This window comes from Squalius cephalus (assembly GCF_949319135.1).
Source record: "Squalius cephalus genome assembly, chromosome: 25".
NCBI lineage: Eukaryota > Metazoa > Chordata > Actinopteri > Cypriniformes > Leuciscidae > Squalius > Squalius cephalus.
In genome coordinates this window covers 10,376,619-10,398,320 of record NC_137146.1, presented here as the reverse complement: position 1 = coordinate 10,398,320, position 21,702 = coordinate 10,376,619, and the positions used below count along the sequence as shown (strand labels likewise).

Genomic DNA, 21,702 nt, shown 5'->3' with positions numbered 1-21,702 from the left:
TCAAGTGGGGCTGTATAAGAGTGTGTATACTCTATATATGCAAAAAGAGTCTCAGTTTCCTGTCGCTGGGTCTGGCTCACATCCTCCACAAGATCATGGCTAGGAAAGTCGCTAAAAATCATGTTTGGGAGAAAATTATGTGTGGTGCCCAAAAACAAAAAGATACTGTTAAAATGTGTGAGACATTGAATGAAAGTTGAATGATTTCTGAAGGATCATGTGACACTGAAGACTGGAGTAATGATGCTGAAAATTAAGCTTTGCCATCACAGGAATAAATTACATTTTAATTAGAGCTGTCAAACGATTAATCGCGATTAATCGTATCCAAAATAAAAGTTTGTTTTTACATAATACATGTGTGTGCACGGTGTATAATTATTTTCTATATATAAATACACACACATGCATGTATATATTTAAGAAATATTTGCATGTATATACTGTGTATATATATTTATATTATATATAATTTATATTATATATAAATATTTTATATATAAATAACACATTTTCTTAAATATATATATGCATGTGTGTGTATTTATATATAGAAAATAATTATACTCCGTACACAGACATAAATTATGTAAACAGACATAAATTATGTTTTATTTTGGATGCAATTAATCGCGATTAATCGTTTGACAGCCCTAATTTTAATATAATATATATATATATATATATACAAAAAAAGTATTTTAAATAGTAATAATATTTTAATATTTCTGTTTTTAATCAAATAAATTCAGCCTTGGTGAGCATAAGAGACTTCTTTTAATAATATTAAAACAGTAGTGTTATGAATGTGTCCAAAAAAGCAACAGCATAGTAATACATTACATATAAATATATGAATTTGGATTTTAGGGTGAAATATGAGCCTCATTTCCTGTCGCTGGGTCTGGTACACATCCTTCACAGTAAAATAATGCTTTGGATGGCCGTTGCTAAAATTCATGTCTGGGACAAAAAAAATATATGTGTGGGGCTCTTTTAAACACAAATGACAAAGAGTATTTAAAATGAGCGAGACATCTAAAGTAGCAGAATAAATAGCAGATCTGTTCCAGCTGAGATTGAGTCTACGTCAGATCATCCTGGGCTGAACCAGGTCACGTGGCGCCGGATCAAGTTCAAAGTTGTGTATTATTTTTTCATCTGCTTCACCCGACTTCCCGTGCTGAATGACAGAGCAGGAACCCTCCCGTCTGCTCCCCGTTCTTGGAAAGCTCTCAGGAAGTTAGACACCCTGACGAGGACATTACATCACCTTCAGATCCTGACCTCAGATGTAAAATCCTCCTCTCACGCGTGGAACCGCGCCAAGACTGCCTCCCAACACGCCTTCAGTTCAGATGTGGAAAAACATCATCCTCGTCTCCTTTTCTCAGAGGGAAATGTGACATCAACTCTACTGTTTCTCTGAGTTAGAGAATGATAAACAGCACAGAGTGCCTAACTGAAAGGTTTAGTGCTCCAAAGACAAAATAATGTAAGTACAGGGTACAAAATTTGAGTTTTTCCAAACCTGCCAATGGTGGCTGAATTACTGGCCAATAAACTACATTCTGCAATATTTGTATATACAAAAGTTTTATAATCAGTTATTATTATTATTACTGTATTTATTTTATGTAATATATATATATATATATATATATATATATATATATATATATATATACACACTCACCTAAAGGATTATTAGGAACACCTGTTCAATTTCTCATTAATGCAATTATCTAATCAACCAATCACATGGCAGTTGCTTCAATGCATTTAGGGGTGTGGTCCTGGTCAAGACAATCTCCTGAACTCCAAACTGAATGTCAGAATGGGAAAGAAAGGTGATTTAAGCAATTTTGAGCGTGGCATGGTTGTTGGTGCCAGACGGGCCGGTCTGAGTATTTCACAATCTGCTCAGTTACTGGGATTTTCATGCACAACCATTTCTAGGGTTTACAAAGAATGGTGTGAAAAGGGAAAAACATCCAGTATGCGGCAGTCCTGTGGGCGAAAATGCCTTGTTGATGCTAGAGGTCAGAGGAGAATGGGCCGACTGATTCAAGCTGATAGAAGAGCAACTTTGACTGAAATAACCACTCGTTACAACCGAGGTATGCAGCAAAGCATTTGTGAAGCCACAACACGCACAACCTTGAGGCGGATGGGCTACAACAGCAGAAGACCCCACCGGGTACCACTCATCTCCACTACAAATAGGAAAAAGAGGCTACAATTTGCACAAGCTCACCAAAATTGGACAGTTGAAGACTGGAAAAATGTTGCCTGGTCTGATGAGTCTCGATTTCTGTTGAGACATTCAGATGGTAGAGTCAGAATTTGGCGTAAACAGAATCAGAAAATGGATCCATCATGCCTTGTTACCACTGTGCAGGCTGGTGGTGGTGGTGTAATGGTGTGGGGGATGTTTTCTTGGCACACTTTAGGCCCCTTAGTGCCAATTGGGCATCGTTTAAATGCCACGGCCTACCTGAGCATTGTTTCTGACCATGTCCATCCCTTTATGACCACCATGTACCCATCCTCTGATGGCTACTTCCAGCAGGATAATGCACCATGTTACAAAGCTCGAATCATTTCAAATTGGTTTCTTGAACATGACAATAAGTTCACTGTACTAAAATGGCCCCCACAATCACCAGATCTCAACCCAATAGAGCATCTTTGGGATGTGGTGGAACGGGAGCTTCGTGCCCTGGATGTGCAACCCACAAATCTCCATCAACTGCAAGATGCTATCCTATCAATATGGGCCAACATTTCTAAAGAATGCTTTCAGCACCTTGTTGAATCAATGCCACGTAGAATTAAGGCAGTTCTGAAGGCGAAAGGGGGTCAAACACAGTATTAGTATGGTGTTCCTAATAATCCTTTAGGTGAGTGTATATATATACATACAATAAATACAGTAATAATAATAATAATAACTGATTAAAGAAATATTTATTTGATTTATACATATACTTGTTATATATAATGTCATATATATGTTATATACATTTATATATATAAATTTATTACGGTGATGGCAAAGCTGAATTTTCAGTGTCACATGATCCTTCAGAAATCATTCTAATATGCTGATTTGCTGCTCAAATAACATTTCTTATTTTATAGGGTTGTGCAGCTTCATATTTTTGTGGAAACTGGTAAGTTTTCAGGATTCTTTGATAAATAGAAAGTGCAAAAGATTTTATTTGAAATAGAAATATTTTGCAAAAATGTCTTTATTGTCACTTTTGTTCAATTTAATGCATATTTGCTGAATAGAAGAAAAAATACATATTTTTTAAATCTTACAGACCTAAAACTTTTGAACGGCCTTTATATTTCATAGCCTTACTTGCCTTTGACATGCCTAATGAACTTGTGTCCTTCATACAGCCCAATGGACAGCACTTACTCATCCTGACACAGCACAGACTGCACACTGCAGAAAATAGCAGCATTTTCTCAGCGATTCTATTCTGCTGCTTCTCAGACGTGTCCATCTTATCAAAACACTCACTGGAGTCATACACAATTATTGTCTTTGTGGCACTGGGCCACTGATGTATAGGAGATGGAGGGCGTTTTAACTGCAGAGTGAGTGCCGGTGAAGGAGACATTTGCACTGAAGCCAAGATTAATGGATCCCTCTTTCTAGATCTCAATAACATTTCAACAACCACCCCCCCTCCACAATCTCTCTAGTAAAACAGCTTCTCTTCCTCTGCCTTCAATTTCCTCTCTGGCTGCCACTTTACTTTCCTTGTTTTTTCACATTCCTCTGTTATGTGTTCATCTTGGCAGTGCAGACCAGGGCTTAATGATAAGAATGGCCCAATGGACCAAAGTCAATGTCAGAGAGTTTTAGGCCACTTGACAAAGCTATCATTGCCCGTCTGAAATAGTATGTGCATTCTAGCTATCTTACATTTGTTTGATTGCATCCATGTAATGCGATCTATATAGCGGGGTTAAAAAGACGTTTGCACAATATGCCATAATTTTTTTTACATCAGAGCTGTCCAACTATTACTGCAAAAAAATAGTATTATTACATGAGATCATTTCTTTTTACCTGATGCATACAGTGTTAGTGTTTATTTTATATATATAATATTATATAATATTATGTGTGTAAATGTTTGGGGTAAGATTTCAGCCTTTGAAACAAGTCTCAAAAATTCAGTAAAAACAGAAATATAGGGAAATATCATCAATTTTTACAATAACTTTTCTATTTTAATATATCTTTTAAATTAATGTATTCCTGTGATAGCAAAACTGAATTATCAGCAGCCATTACAATACATCTTCAGTGTCACATGATCCGAATGAAATAGAAATCGACATGAATCGAAACCTCAAAAGAACAGGATTAAATTACATTAGGAATCCTTCTTTGCAATAACTATTTTAAATGTCTTTACCGATCAATTTATTGTCTCCTACAGCATTATGAATTTCCTACAGCAATAAAAAGGAGCAATAATTGCTCCTACAGCAATAATTAAGTTTTGAACGGTAGTGTATATATATATATATATATATATATATATATATATATATATATATATATATATATATATATATATATATATATATATATATGATATTTTTCCCTTCACACATAAATATTTGTTGCTAAAAATGTATACGGTCAAGCAGCAAAGGTAGGGCAAATCATTGTTGGTGCCCCCTCATCATCACCTGAGATACAGAAGACCTTCCGGGTCCTGACCAAACCCCCTCCCCACTTGTAAGGTTCTGAGTCTGCCGTGATAATGAGAGCCTGTCCTTAAGGAATGAAGATGAATCAACTCTCCCACACTTATTCAGCCCGAAACAAAGAGCAGAGTTTAACACAGATTCCGAGGGTCTCGAATCTCTGCGCAGTCACACGCCACGTCTCTGACACACACCCACTCTTGCTCTCTCACACATACAAAGTGTCGTCACACCGCTTTTGTGTCCAGGTTATGTGGGACGTTAGAGGAAAGAGTGATCACAATGAGAGATCCACAGGAAACCTTTAGTGAGAATTAATGGCATTACCCAGCATAACCTCTGTGTGTGTGTGTGTGTGTGCGCGCATGTAACGCACATAGATCCACAGACCCGGTGAACAGGCAGAGAGGGCCATCACTCCCAGCACGCTCTATTGATCCTCAAGCATTAGAGGACTGTAAGTCACCAGCTGTGACCCATCACGATGCCGCTTTAATGGAGGATGGGGTGGGGAGGGATTGTGACTGAATCATCGCCTGGTCACGCCATCAGCATCATGTGCAAACGGGTCTTAATAGATCTGTCAGTAAACAGGACCGTGTTGTTAATCAATTCAAAGGGCATTACGGGTATTTTATACCAATTGCTGCAAGATCATATGGCCTATTACTGAAAATAGATGGACTGATTTCGGTGGGAAACAGGAAGAAACACAGCAATGGAATAAAATGTAAACCTGAAAAAAAAACAAAGGTTTACATAAATATCTTAATGTGAAAGTGTTTACTGTGTTTGTATACGGGTATATACAGTGCACTCAACGGACTCTCTAATGGGATCTAATTTGTCTTGAAAGAAAAAATACATTCTATATTTACATCAATAGTCAAATAAAAGTAAAAAAAAAAAGGTCTACTTTAAAAATGGTAAAAACGGTTAGCAGAGCTTGTGCGTTTACTGAAAATGCGACAAAACACATAAAACAACGTGTGCACGTCATGAGTATAAGCCTGGTCCAAATAATGTCCCATTTTCCACTCTTTGCTATCACTGTCAATAAAAGTTATATTTATTTTCTGAAGAATGTGTTCTGGGCAAGGCTGTAACCATGTAACATTAAAAAGTCAAGTAGTTTGCATGATTTGCCAAGTGAAATTGTATGTCCAGTCACCTTAAAAGGTTAGTTCTCCCAAAAATGAAAATTCTGTCAGTAATTACTCACCCTCATGTTGTTCCAACCCCGTAAGACCTTCGCTCATCTTCCGAACACAAATTAAGATATTTTTGATGAAATCTTCATAGGCTGCTAGGTAATCAATATCTGCCAGCCCAGAAAAGTTAGTAAAGACATCGTTAAAATGGCTCAATCATAAGTTTATCAAACGACGAGAATACTTTTTGTGCGCAAAAAAACCCTAAAATAACGACTTTATCTCTCAGATTTTGTATCAAAGATGAATGAAAGTCTTAAGGGTTTGGAAGGGTTTTTGTGTGAACTGCATGAGGTATCATTCAAGTCTGTTTAGTACAATATTCCAACTTTAACTACAAGCAATACTGTAATAGTGGTCCTTGCTAATAACTGAATCTGTAGCAAATTAAAATGCTCTCTGAGTCATTTTTAAGCTGAGGTTGTTATTTAACCACAGTCAGGCAAGTTCTGTGAATCAGGTGTGCAGGGCCATGCTGGAAGAGTGAGTCAGAGTAGATACAAGACAGCATGATGTCTCGGCACTCTCTCACACAAATGACTGCAGAAAGAGAGAGAGAGAGAGAGAGAGGTAAAAAAGAGGCAAGAGTGGGTGTCCGCAAAGCGAGAAAAAGTCAGTCCAGATGGCCAGAGAAGATTAAATACCATCTGCCAGAGAGATCTGGAGACATAGCCAAACATTAGCACAAACAAGCGACACACCACACACACCCCGCACATAGACATGAATGATGCTGGACACATACAGTACATCAGTGTCAGGGTCTGATCACGGCACCTGGGAAGACGACGGACAGTCATAGTTACCCAATATGGGGATAGTTGTAAAGACTGTGAGCGAACCTTTCAACTCATTTTGAATTATGGGAGAAAAAAATAATTATTGTCTCCTCTTCTCTGATGGAGTTGCATTGGTCGTACAAAACGTGTTGGTCATTTTTCACCAGCATTTCTGCAGTAGATTTTCTCTTGCATATACCTAGCGGTGGTGCAGTGGATGGATAAACATCTCAGCTTGCCACCAAAAAGTCTGAACTATGGAGACTCTTGAGTCATCATTACAGTGTGCACATGGTCACTCAAGGGAAATGTACTAGGTGTAAGCATTGGATTAAAAAAAACCTATTTAAAAAGTCTACTACTACTACTTTTCTTAATCACTTTGGAAGTGTGTCTGCTAAATGCTTTACATATTTAAATGAATCACTTTAACATGAGCTATATTTATTCACCAGGGGGAGCCAGTGAGCTGCTAATTGGATTGATTCACTGTTTTGCATCTGTGTTTTGGGAATGAATTTAAATATGATCCCGTTTATAAACTCTCAAATGGCTTCCAGATAAAGTTAAATGGCTGATTGCAAACTAAACATAACAAGCACATTTTCACTCCTTCCTTCCTGTTTTATTTGCCGTTCTGAGAAAGAGAGCTGCTTTAAGCCCATTTAACAGAGCACATGACTAATGCATTCACACACTCTCCAACTCATTAGCTCTCATTATGCTACTGAAATACTGTTTACCATCATACGCCCCATTAAACACAGGGATCGGAACATGTCCAGGTTGAACACACGTATGCAAAGACAAAAAACAACAACAACAACTACAGCAGTCTACTAAATACACAAAAAATAAATAAATACTTAGTGTTTCTATTTATGCGATGTTGTGGCTGGAACTACAACTCTCACTACAAATGTCAGGTACTGATTATGTTAAAAGAATTTAATGCGAACTGAATATCATTTTGCATGACCTTTATAGCCATACTGAAAGTGTTACGAATACAGTACGCTTGCAGAGAGACTCCGCCCACACGCTCTTCTGATTGGCTGTGTTTTTTGATTGATCGTGTCAAGTCTGGTGTAGACAAACAAATTGCTTGTCGTTGGAATCTTATCGCATCGAATCTGATTAGGACACGCTGTAATGTATGAAAAAGATATCATTTAAAATATGTAGAGAGGAAAAAAATTTATGTAAATTACTGTGACTGTGATGTGTTTTCATGACATTTTCCAATACAAGGCCAAACACAAGTGTGCAGACAAAAGGAGTGAAGAAAGAAACCGTGTGCATTTAACCTACTTCTATCACAACATTTGCAAAGGAGCAGCTTTCAGATACTCTATTCCTTTAAGTGCGTGCTTATGTGTGGGGACGTTCAGGGGGAAAAGCAAATACTCTAGAGAATGTTTTTGATGGACCAGCTTTCTTAGCAAACAAGATCCATAGGTCCATCTGCCCTGCATTTAAAAATCAATGATTCTCAGCACAAGCTAGGGAGGAAGACCGGAGGAGTGTTTTAGTGGGAGAGGAGACCTAAAAAGTCTTCGTCGTTTCCTGTATGAGGTCAGACTGCATGATGTCATAATGGACTCGTTACATGCGTGTTATGGAAACTCATTAATGGCCTCTGAGTGTAGGAAGAATCCTTCCTGAACTAGAACAACCGTTACGGCTTGAATAGAAACGCTCCCACAAACAAAAACAATGAGTACTTTGTTATCTAGGTTGGTATCTTTTCAGCTGGGACATAGGAATTCTGGGCCCAACACAATGAGTATGATACAGTACAGTACAGTGTGACTGTAAAACTGTGTCCATGTAACAAGCCGGATTTCCAGCTTCTCCAACATGCATACGGCAATCAAAGGTCTAATCGATGCTATTGCCTTCTATGGGGAACACATGATCAATAGCTATCATTAAGCACCAGCTCCCCTTACAGATACACATGTACATGGAGGGACATTTCAGTCCACCTTCATAGAAGAGCCACTTCTCTATGCTGCATCCTTGGAAAAAAAGCTCCTTGAGAAATGTCAAGTGCTACAAAACACTGAACAGCTAAAAAATAAGAAGATCAAAGCCCATGAGGGGACATGTCATAAAAAGATGAGAAGGACACGGATTAGAAAAGGTAGAAAGAGTTTGAGAAATAGGCAGCTTGAGAAGACTAAAAAGAGAGAGAGACATAAGAAGAAGGGGGAAGCATGACACTCACTTGACATGATAGATTTTCATCTTCTCCTGTCGAGTCTTCCAAGACATGATGGGGCTCCGTCTGTCATGTGAGAGAAATGTGAATATGGAAAATCAGTGTCTCACGAACCATTGCGAGTAGAAAATAAAATATGTATAATGTGTTAAAGGTCTGAACTGCACCGAACACAGTAGCGCATAGTCAGACCTTTCACTAACAGCATAATGCTTGGTCCACATTGCTGCTTATTCTGGCTAAGAACGGCCAACTTAGACAGGAAGAGACCACCTGACCAGCACAAAACATTCTGGATTTTTATGTGCCAGATAATACCATAATAAACAATCTTCATGAACTTTAGGTCAGATTTTCTGTTTGTCCAAAAGTAATAAGCTCTTATTAAATTATTTCATTTCATAAACCAAAACAGAATATATAGTTTGTGTGCCTCGGATAAATAAATAAATAAATAATTATATAATATATATATATATATAAAAATTTTTTTCCTATTATAGAATTTATCTTTTTTTTTTTACTATTTTCATGTTATGGTCAAAACCCAATAAACAGGCAATATTAATATGTTATACTATTTATTATTTTGTCTAAATAAATTAAAAATAAACCACTAAAATCAGTCTTTTTAAATGCTGAATTTAAAAGTGAACTTAGGCATCAAGTATGTTACATAACAGTGTTATTAAATTATCAGCGTTTTTAAAGATTAAATTTGAGTCAGTGTTAGATGACTATGAAAGCCTATTTCCGTAACATAAGAAATAAATCATGTTTTGGTAAATCATAATTATGAAATACTAATTAATATTTATGAAATTAAAAGTCAAAATGATGACATAAAAAGTTTAAATTATCACAAAGTCTGAATTATGATAAAAACGTCCTAATTATGATACAAGTCACTTTTTAACGTCATATTTTATGTCAATGTTTTATCTCATAATTCTGAAATTTTATGTCATAATTTGTTTTATCTCATAATTCTGACTTAGTATATCATAATTTCAACTTCTATGTTACAATTACGATATACTAAAGCATGATTGAAATGGGCTTCACGGCAATACTGATCGAAATGTAAAAATTGTTTAAATGAGCATAACAATGAAATATCCAATATCAACCGTTACTGATAAATCGCAAAATCTTTAATATCAGTCAATTACAAATGCACCATTAGTCACTAGTCACCATTAGTCACCATCATCATCCAGGTACCTGAAAATTATTTTGTTTCCCAACACTCCCGGATGTTGTGCTGCTGTCAGATATCTGATTGAGCCTTGTGAATTTCACAAGTGCTTTTCTTTTCGTGAAATATGAATCATGAGACAGTCATCGAACTGATTGTGGGCGGTCTGTAGGCAGTCCGTCTGAGGCTGAGACTACATTGAACAATCGCGGTGTGGATCAGTTTCTGAGAGCGATACAAAGCCTTGATTACTACAGCAGACACACACTTGTGCCAATATGAACGTCTGTTCCTCTGCACCAAATGATAGTGGAGGAACGTCTCGTTAGACTACATGCTGTCATTGACTGTTTAGGGTTAATTAGTCAGGGTGGCGCCTCAGACGGGCCGATCTGTCACGCGAGAGTGAAACTGAGGGATGGCTTGTGATCATCTGCTAGCTGGAAGGGAACAGTGTGTTACCTGCCACTCTTTTCTCTTTCTCTTTTACAATACCATCTCGGCAGCTTTACGGCAGACTTTATTACATGTGGATCAAATGGGTTGTAGCTGTAATTTCTGAACATTGTTGTGTCATTCCAGAGTAGATGACAGAGCAGGCTGGATTGAATATGAGTTTTTCCTAATAAACCTGCAGTAATTTGCATGCATGACTTCATGCAAACTCTTATCTTTTGCAAATCATCATAAAAAACAGTCAGGGGTATTGAATTCTCAGGAAATCTGCAAAAATGAAACGGAGAGTAAAAAAAAAGATAGTAAACAGTCATGGTAAAGCGATGAGGGTTTGTGACTACAGTACATAAATGTTTAAACTTTGTTATGGGTAAAGTAACCCTTGGAATCCTTCCAATGTATATTTAGCCACACAAATTCTGTCTAAAATTTATAAGATTTAAAATTTGTTCTCCAACATTTGATACATCACATTCTATTATATTCTAGGCCTATCTAGTAATGGGTTTAGACACTCACTGTAAAAAAAAAGAAAAGATAAATAAGTTATGACTACATATGTTGTTACATTGCTTTAACTCAAAATAAGTCAACTTTTATTTGTTATACAAGATTCAAATATTTTTTTAAAGTCAGTTTAATGTGATTTAAGTTAAAATGACTTAAATATCCAAGTTGATTGTACTTAAAAATGCAGATTAAAAGATAAAAAAGGATTAGTCTAAAAGATACAGTTTAAATGAATGATAGAAACTCATAGAACAAAGAAATGCCCCTAAAAATCAATTCCAAGGGGGAAATATTGCCCCTTAAAGGATTAGTTCACCCAAAAATGAAAATTATTTTATTAATTACTCACCCTCATGTCTTTAAAATAGTCCATGTGGTGAACTAACCCTTTAAAGGGACAGTTCCCCTTTTGCATTATCTGGAATGATCTTAAAAATGTCAAATAATTGTATGTTTTGTATCTGCCTCATCTCATGACTCAACGCATGATAACAACTATCAATGTTGGTTACATGATGTAACTAGTTACATGTAACAGAGTTAAATAATTTAATTACAAAATAAATGTAACTATAATCTGTTATTACTGAGAAAAAATGTGTAATTAAATTACAGTTACTTATGAAAATGTTAACGATTACAAAGGGGGTTACATCAGAATATTTTCTATAAAAAGCTAGGATATGTTGAATAATATTAATTTGTTGCTTTGCCTGTTTTTGATGTTCACGATTCACGGCCGTTTAGTAAAGCGATGCGATTCTGATACTTTTGATTGGTTCTCTTGTTTGAATTTGCAGCTCACCACGTCTGACAATTGCATCAATCCACATTTCTGCTGAAAGCTTTAGGCTACAACCTTTTAGAGAGTTGCCATCATGGCGGATGATAAAAATGCATTCTAGATCTGGAAATTTAAAAATAATTTATCCAGAAATTAGAATAGGTTGCAAATATAACAATTCAGTTATCAAACTATTAAAATGCTATCAACATCGAAGGTTTCAATGTTGAACCTGAGGAAGTATCCGCAAGTATGAAACTTAGCCTACAGTTAACTGTAAGCAGTCATTAAATAAAGTAGAAAAGGTATAGGCTACTCCTGCCTTCCACACCATGCTACTAATGTGTATTCTAGATGTATTTTAGCTCTGTATTGCTTGGTATTTATGAACACTTTGACAGAAAATATATACATTTTACTCTCCTTGAATAAGGTTGGTAACCATGCCAGATCTAACCATAATCTAAGCATAATAACCACACACAGAATAGGGCACAAGCTTATTTGATAACTGTTTTATTTCCTATTTGGGTTTATGTAAATGCTTTTTTTTTTTTTTTTTAAGATTAACTGTTTTTTTTCTTCGAGGTATTGTTTGATGTGAGTGTTTCATGTCATAGATATGCAAAGATTTGATTTCAAAAACAGTATCATTGCTATTAAACTATTTCTTGTTATGATTTTAAGTCAGTATTTAACCCCAGAAGGACCTCAAAGTAAAAAAGGTGCTAAAGTCTGGTTATGTGGTGGCTGTGCATTAAAATTAAAATATTTAAAATTATAATCTTAATTCAAGTGATGAAGGATTTTGAAAGTCTGACAGTAATCTACTACTGTAAAGTTAACCCTGCCTGGTTTAAATGTTTTGAAAATGATAGAGATGTGTTTATTTGATCTTCCCAACACTGCAACTAATACATATACACATACACACACAGGTTAACTAAACTGATTACATTTCTCAGTGATAAGGCAAAGATTCCCACAGATGAACCGATTCATCATCATCATCACTGCACCGGCATGAATCAGACATGGATTCATGAACATTACGTCGTCTCATTCATAAAACTTAAGTCTCTATTGACAAAACACGGTGAATAAGGTGAACTCATATGCTATGTACAAAGTAACTACAAGTCAAAAAATGAAAAAAATGCAAAGGGCCTTTGGCAAACGGATCGTTTAAAAAGCATTTCGCACAGACATTACACGGGTCATACTTTATAACCGCTAATCCTCCAACATCGGATAAAGATCTGGAACAGGTTGTACAACAACGGCACAGAGAAACGGCCTCAAAAAAAAAAAAAAAAAAAAAAAAAAAAAAAAAATTAGAGAAGTAATGCTTTTATAACTAACATGTCAGTGATATAAACCTTCATATGCGTTGGAGACTCACCTCACTCGCCGCACTGCCGATTGCCATCTTTCGCCAAGGGTCAACTAGTTGTGCCAGGGGCATCTTCACTTTTTGGAGGTTCCTTGTTTTACGAATCAGATTCAACAGAACAATTCTGAGCTACTTTGAAGAGATTATGCCTGTTTGCTTCCACGCTCTTGACACTGATAGAGAAAGCTGGGAATCCGTTACGTGCGTAACGTATCCAAAAGCGCCGCCACCTTTTCCTCCACTCACTTCTGTCAGTCAGTGCAGCGTTTCCATAGAAATAGAATGACCGTGCCCTGATCTCGAGCCAGTGCCCTCTCTCTCTCTCTCTCTCTTCGCTTTCCCGTTTGACAGAAAAAAACACGTTTACGCGCTATATTCACTTCCGCTTCTTCCAGTATGACTCATCGGATTGGTTGATGTGCTTGTCAATCAATGATAGAGAGGAGGGGCTAGATCTGTGCGGCTCATCGTAGACGAACAGGTGAGAGTGCAGTGCATTTGATGCCCCAACCTGTGATCCGAGTAAACACGAATTTTTATAATAAATACATTTATTTAATATCATTCTTTTACTGTATGGAAGGTAGTAAATGAGTACGGTCACTCAGAAATATGATCTGTAAATAGGATAATTACCTATTCAGACTCGAATTATGGACACAAAAAAGCTTTATTTCTTCTCTACATAAAGCCCAAATGAAAATAAGTTTATCATCAGTTTAAAAGTTATTTCTAATTTTTATTCCAATGGACAGTACATCTCTTTTGCTTATATTGAAATCCACTATGGACCCAATTTCTTTAATAAGTGTTGCTCATCAGTGTGATTCATCATCAGCCATCATAATCTTTTGATGACTCTGTAATGTACGTAAGAATGTACCTCCAATGAATTGGCATCTACTGTACCTTGTCAGTGATTTGACACTTTATTCTCGTAAGTGGGAGTGCGACACCTGCTGGGTGAGTCTATTATGATGACTTCTCATGCGTGATTCAGTGACTCAGGACTTTGCATCTATCTAGCGAGCAATCTGAATTAACAACTGACGCAAATATCAGTCAAATTATTACACATTTATTAATTCCATTCTTAGTTAAATATATAAACGAATTAACAGTCTACAAAACTAATTGCTAAGTAACAGCTGTTATGGAATGTATGAATATATGGATAACACAAGTTTCATCCATCTTTTTGTGCGTATAGGTTTAGGAACAGAGCTCCTGTACTATTAGGACTGAAGTGCTGAATCCTCAGCAGGTTCTTTAGCTCATGGATTTCAGCCTCGTCCAGGGGTTGGTGCCTCTGACCTCTAAGGGTGCATCATTGTAGAAGATGTGGTTGCATAAATCCTCCAATGGGGGTTCTGGATCAGAAGTAGCAAACTGAGCTGCTTCTTCTATCTCCTTACGAATCTCTGCATCAATGTCCTGTTGTGATTACAACAACATAATATGGTGATAGGGTGAGGTATTCCTCACATAGGGGTCACTCTTGTGATCCTCAGCAGTTAAAAAAGAGTGAAGACAATGGGCGCATCTCAATAAACTCCCTAGCTTCCTAGGTCGTGAACCAGTATACTGTGTACATGAATTCGGGCACTAGTAAGGAAAGGACAGTAAGGACCCTGGCTCACTACACATTGGGACATCGATGACTCTATTTCCAGTGACATGGCAACGTCCTCTTTGTACAACATCACTACTGTTATCACTTATTAATGAACAACTGCAGAAATTTTATATATATATATATATATATATATATATACACTCACCTAAAGGATTATTAGGAACACCATACTAATACTGTGTTTGTCTCAACAATGTCTCAACAGAAATCGAGACTCATCAGACCAGGCAACATTTTTCCAGTCTTCAACTGTCCAATTTTGGTGAGCTCGTGCAAATTGTAGCCTCTTTTTCCTATTTGTAGTGGAGATGAGTGGTACCCGGTGGGGTCTTCTGCTGTTGTAGCCCATCCGCCTCAAGGTTGTGCGTGTTGTGGCTTCACAAATGCTTTGCTGCATACCTCGGTTGTAACGAGTGGTTATTTCAGTCAAAGTTGCTCTTCTATCAGCTTGAATCAGTCGGCCCATTCTCCTCTGACCTCTAGCATCAACAAGGCATTTTCGCCCACAGGACTGCCGCATACTGGATGTTTTTCCCTTTTCACACCATTCTTTGTAAACCCTAGAAATGGTTGTGCGTGAAAATCCCAGTAACTGAGCAGATTGTGAAATACTCAGACCGGCCCGTCTGGCACCAACAACCATGCCACGCTCAAAATTGCTTAAATCACCTTTCTTTCCCATTCTGACATTCAGTTTGGAGTTCAGGAGATTGTCTTGACCAGGACCACACCCCCAAATGCATTGAAGCAACTGCCATGTGGTTGGTTGATTAGATAATTGCATTAATGAGAAATTGAACAGGTGTTCCTAATAATCCTTTAGGTGAGTGTATATTTTAGATCAGGGATGGGCAACTTCGGTCCTGGAGGGCCAATGTCCTACAGAGTTTAGGTTGAACCCTAATCAAACACACCTGAACAAGCTAATCAAGGTCCTCAGGATTACTAGAAAGTTACAGGCAGGTGATTTTTTCAGGGTTGGAGCTAAACTCTGTAGGACAGTGGCCCTCCAGGACCGAAGTTGCCCATCCCTGTTTTAGATATATGTGCAAAATTTCAGCCATAAATACTTTATAAATGTTAGCTAGATTATGTGCATTACCTGTCTGGTGATGTATGTTTATGCTGACATTTAATTAAATAAGGGTTTGTATTAAAAAAAAATATATTTTTTATTGCGTGTCATTATGTGTAGTGAGTTGGCTCATATGATTTATGTTTCTCGCTTTTGAAATTCCGTTAAGGAAACATAGTGAGCATCAATGCTCCCTGGTTTTCATAGTGCATTGTGGGAATTTTTAGGGCATGCACATTTCAGTGTTCAGCTCTTAAAATAGCCAATTCCCTGACCAGTGCCCTGACTAGTGAACTAGGGAGCTGATTGAGATGCACACAATAAGTGAATCAGTTTTTTAATGAAATGAATGTACTATATTTTTTGTTTCAATAATATTTATTCTTTAATATTTTATATTTAATGGTACAAAACAATATTCACATCTAAATTATACACCATTTATTTGTATATAAAATCAAATATTAGTAAAAAATATATAATTTCATATTGTTTTCAATTATTACAGTTTAAGTAAAAAAGTCAGATTGGTGCTATATAATTGGAGAAATAAAGAAAAGCATAATGCTGTTTATTCCCCAGTCGTTTATAAGAGTATTTTTAGACATAATTACTTAGGTTTTGCATTTGGAATTTGGATTTAGTCAGTATCAGAGACCCCATAAAATTGTTCTGTATTTTCTCATTTTTCGTATTTCCCATTCATTTCCTGTAATGTTTATTTTTTGACAGTACAGAATCAGAAGTCTTCTTTTTTGTGTGTTCATATAGCAAATGTCACAAAAGTCACAATGTTTGGCACCATTAGATTACATTTTTAAAAATTTTAAGGTCTGTTCATCTCTAGATAAAATAAAGAGTGCAATAGACAGACAAAAAAATGAATCATGTAAAAATGAAGTACCTTGATCTCCTCCACCCTAACCATGTTGCTACTAATCATGCGGTCCTTCAGCATAGAGATGGGGTCATTCTTACTGCGAACTTCCTGGATCTCTTCACGTGTGCGATAACTAAGGGCAGAAAAGCGCTGATTGAAGGTACAGCGAATGGTAAGCTCGCTGAAATGATGTGCAAACTAGCTAAAACTAAGGAAAGAATGTGATTATGGAGGTTAAAAGGTGAGGACATGGTTTTAAACACGACGAGGAAGGATGTGCGCCTGCCACGGGGGGAAAGGTTGAAGGTCAACCTCACCTGACCCCAGGATCGCTCATGCTGTGGCCATGGTAACGATATGTCTGGAGCTCCATTAGTATGGGACCCTATAGAGAGCACAGGCCAAACATTTGCCCACCAGTATCAACCTAGCCCTTGCTTAAATCTATAAGCCCTCCTTGACTTGTTAAAGGGATAGTTCACGTAAAAATTCAAATTAGCCCATGATTTACTCACCCTCAAGCCATCATAGGTGTCTATGACTTTCTTCTTTCAGACGAATACAATCAAAGTTATATTAATAAACACCCTGATGCTTCCGAGCTTCATAATGGCAGTGAATTGCAACCATCAGTATGAAGCTCAAAAAAGTGCATCCATCCATCATAAAAGAACTCTACACGGCTTCGGGGGGTTAATAAAGGCCTTCTGAAGACAAGCGATGAGTTTGTGTAAGAAATATATACATTATATACAACAAATCATGGGGTAATTTTCATTTTAAAGTGACCTACTCCTTTAAGTTAGTAAAATATGTAATTTTTTCTTTTACCTTTCCAGATCTGCAAAAATCTGCTGCAAACCTGGTTGCCTCTCTCACACCAAGAACATCCATACCATCCACCTGGAGAAAACAAAGAAAAGGGCTTGACTTGTGACCTTTTATGTACATCTGTAAAAAATTGCATTCACTGGTGAATATAATAACATGGTGAGGCATCAAGAAAAAAAACAAAAGACAGTCACCCTCAGGCCAGGAATGTAGTCTCCTCTCTTGTAATAGTCTGTACTGGCTGAGGCGCGTTCCACTGATGTCCCCATGCCATATTTATTATTCTCACAGATGAAAATGCAGGGGAGTTTCCACAAAGCTGCCATGTTAAATGACTCAAAGATCTGGCCCTGATAAGGGGACAAAACAGATAAAGCGTTATTTTGCAACAGCAGACTGCACACAAACCTGTGAGCGCATGTATGGAGGAAGTTGCTCTCACCTGATTAGCAGCTCCGTCCCCATACAGAGTAACACAAACCTCGTTTTTACCCTGATACTGGCATGCCAAGGCCACACCTGCCCCAAGAGGAACCTTCCAAAGAGAGATTTAGATTAAGAAATGCTTGATAATACTGTAGTAAGATATGATGCGTGCATCTCACCTGGGCACCAACAATACCATTCCCGCCATAGAAATTCTTGGCATACATGTGCATAGAGCCGCCCTTCCCTTTGGCAACACCACCCCTTCGGCCTGAAATAGATTGTGAACATGTTCAGATTCGGGCTGGTTATTACACATTTCTTGATTTGATTCCAATTCATAACCTCATTTGAGTCAGTTGGGTATTTTCCAGTTTCAGTCCATTTTACTTATGTAAGAAATCTTTCATTTAAAAACAGTTCGACTGCTATTTACACTATCAAAACACTACTTCAAAAGTTTGGAGTCAGTACGGTTCTTTAATGTTTTTGTAAGAAGTCTGTTATGCTCATTGCTCACCAAGGCTATATTTATTTGATAAAAAATTAAAGACAATAATATTGTGAAATTATTAACTGTTCTCATTGAATATGTCTTAAAATGTAATTTATTCCTGTGATGGCAAAGCTGTATTTTCAGCATCCATTACTCCGTTATTGTTGTACATACAGTATATATGCAGATAGCATTAAAAGCCCAGCAGGATTTCTATTTTAAAGGGACAGTTCATCCAGAAATGAAAACGTCTTTCTTCTGTTGAACTAAAAGTAAGATATTTTGAAGAATGTTGGTAAACAGATAGTTGAAGGTAGCCAATGACATCCATAGTAGGAAAAAAAATTAAAAAATACTATGGAGCCAAAATTCTTTTAAACATCTTCTTTTGTGTTCAGTAGAAACTCATACAGGTTTGGAACAACTTGAGGGTAAGTAAATGATGACATAATTTAAATTTTTGGGTGAACTATCCCTTTAATGCAGTTTTATGGAGGAAGTCCCCACCTGTGAGCTCTGCCATGATCTCTTTCACAGGCACACCTCTGGTGTAGGTGTAACCATGAGCCCTATATGCCGTGATCACATGATCCATGGGACTGATACCAGCCTCAATGCCTACAGCACAGGCTTCCTGACAGGTAACCAGAAGACAAATCATTTGACATTGACTGTGTTATGTGTGTAAACAGCTGTTATAAACTACAAGGTATTCAGTTTTGTATTACCTGGCCATCATACAAGTGACAGAAGCCTCGTATGATCTTTTGCTTGTAGAGCTGATCTGCCTTCAGCTCCATGCGTCTCATGGTCTGCATAGTGCGGTAGTACCTGAGTCCATCCTCTCTGGTGAGCACCGTCTGCACCGAAGGGCCTTCGTCCAAGCGATGAAGGTCACACCTCTGAAATGGAACCATGTTCTACTTTTTTCTTGAATGAACAAAGTTTTGTGTGCATGCTTTAAGCTAATAAGAGAACTTTACCTTGATGTCAAAGCTGGCCTGAGGTGTGAAGTCTGCAAAAGAACGTGCTGATACCACCACTCTGGAGCCCTGGAGAAGAGTGGAGTGCAGAGCAGTAATAAAACTTTGAAAAGCATTTTAAAACAGATATACTGGAAAAATGCATTCATCATGTGAGATATTGAAGGCCATTCAATACTGTGAAACATTAATGTACCTAAAATAAACACACTACTGTTCAAAAGTTTGAGGTCAGTAAGAGCTTTTTTTCAAAGAAATTAATATTTTTATTCAGCAAGGATGCATTAAATTGATCAAAAGTGTCAGTAAAGAATTTTACATTGTTAAAAAAAAATCAAATAAATGCTGTTCTTTCAGTACTTTTAATCATCAAAGATTCCTAAAAAATAATATATCACTGTTTCCACAAATATCTTAAGCAGCACAACTGTTTTCAACATTGATAATAGTAAGAAATGTTTCTTGTAGCCGCAAATCAGCATTTTAGGATGATTTCTGAAGGATCATGTGACACTGAGGACTGATGCTGAAAATTCAGCTTTGACATCACAGGAATAATGTACAATTTAAAATACAGTTATTTTAAATTGTAATCATATTTGATTATATTAGCCCACTATTTTAGTTGATCAAATAAATGCAGCCTTTGTGAGCATAAGACACCTCTTTCAAAAACATAAAAAATCTTGCAGAGCCTAACTGAACCCAAGCTTTTGAACAGTAGTGTTACAGTTGGTCAACAATATAATAACACATACATTCCACAATGTGTATATGTAGTCTTTGAAATTACTCAAGATTAAAAGTAAACAAAACGTTTTAGATCTGGCATGAATAATTAAATATAATCCAACTGATTGAAGACAAATACACTTTTTCTATCATTGATAACATAATGAACACTAATAGGGTGGTTGAGCTGGTGTTGCTGGATCACGTGGAGAAGTTAAGTCAGTGTAGAGTCCAAATCTTACCTCAGACACTGTCTGGGCACCCTATAAAACAATAAAAAAGATAGAAATCATGGGGTCAGCCCTATGTTCCCACGGCCCTATGTTCCCACGGCCCTATGTTCCCACATTTCTAAGAATTTTTTTTTTTTTTTTTTACGATTTGTCTAAACCCCAGTTACGGGTAGGTTTAGGGGTGAGGTCAGGAGTAGGCCATTTGTGGGAACATTGTCTAAACCCCAGTTACGGGTAGGTTTAGGGGTGGGGTCAGGGGTAGGCCATTTGTGGGAACATTGTCTAAACCCCAGTTACGGGTAGGTTTAGGGGTGGGGTCAGGGGTAGGCCATTTGTGGGAACATAGGGCTGTGGGAACATAGACATGCTCCCGAAATCATTAATGGGGCTAACTGCACTGTATACATTTTGTACATTACTGAACTAACTATATTATAAAGAAAGTATAAAGAAAATAATATAAATAGCTAAAAGACTATCAGGAAAAAGACCACAATATGGTACGTAATGATGTCCATGTTAGAACAAACATCAATTCTCATTTCAATATATTACAGTTGGACTGTACCACAGGCTCTGAATGGCTAAAACAAACTATTATGATAAGATAACAAACAATAGAGGGACCAGACCAGGGCAGACTCTGCCTTTTAATCAAATACAATCAGTTCAGTGTCCATTTCATTTACAGTAAGCATGAATTTGTATTTACTGAACACCAAGGTCGATGAGACTATAGAGATCTAGTTTAGCCTCTTGTAAATCTTTTAATGCCCCTAAGCTAAACAGAGCTTGAATCTGTCAATGCCTCTGTCTCTTTAATAGCAAACAGATAAGCAAACAGACACTTATGATACCTACATTTATTTTGGCACCGCCCTTGAATGCGTTTGCAATTACTGCCAGCATGTTCTGCATGCTCCAAACCCCAGGCTGAGTGAACAGGAGTGTTTCATGAGGATCAACACCACACAGTGAGCTGAAGCCAGAAACACACACACACACTCTCTCAGTATGGCTGAGGATTTGACTACACTCTGTTTCAAGAATTAAAGTTCAACTTAACTTTGCACAGCAACATCAACAATAAAGTTGAAAAATAATTGATAAAAATT

At 37.0% G+C, this 21,702-nt stretch overlaps 2 protein-coding genes across 4 annotated transcripts in view; both read right to left on the bottom strand.

Annotated features, from left to right (window-relative positions):
* Positions 1-13,685, bottom strand: part of rps6ka3b (ribosomal protein S6 kinase, polypeptide 3b) — a 37,237-nt gene extending 23,552 nt beyond the window's left edge. The window contains exons 1-2 of one of the 2 annotated variants that reach the window (XM_079863547.1): positions 13,305-13,685; positions 8,961-9,020 (exon numbers count right to left, since the gene is read on the bottom strand). In XM_079863547.1, the coding sequence (XP_079719673.1) occupies positions 8,961-9,020; positions 13,305-13,367 (123 nt within the window). In that variant the 5' untranslated portion in view covers positions 13,368-13,685. The remainder of the gene's footprint in view (positions 1-8,960; positions 9,021-13,304) is intronic. The other variant, XM_079863548.1, reaches the window with a different exon arrangement.
* Positions 13,686-13,948: 263 nt separating this feature from the next.
* pdha1b (pyruvate dehydrogenase E1 subunit alpha 1b) lies at positions 13,949-21,597 on the bottom strand. 2 transcript variants are annotated; one of them, XM_079862543.1, is made up of 12 exons: positions 21,449-21,597; positions 20,597-20,617; positions 19,623-19,691; positions 19,368-19,541; positions 19,147-19,273; positions 18,323-18,414; positions 18,160-18,252; positions 17,912-18,067; positions 17,718-17,789; positions 17,204-17,271; positions 16,911-17,019; positions 13,949-14,729 (listed from the first exon to the last, which is right to left on the bottom strand). In XM_079862543.1, exons 1-12 carry the CDS (start codon positions 21,503-21,505, stop codon positions 14,565-14,567), a joined length of 1,203 nt encoding a protein of 400 aa, XP_079718669.1. In that variant the 5' UTR covers positions 21,506-21,597; the 3' UTR covers positions 13,949-14,564. The 2 variants fall into 2 exon arrangements, with proteins under 2 accessions (XP_079718669.1, XP_079718670.1); XM_079862544.1 differs by lacking the exon at positions 20,597-20,617 and having other exon boundaries at positions 14,353-14,729; positions 21,449-21,584.
* Positions 21,598-21,702: the final 105 nt, after the last annotated feature.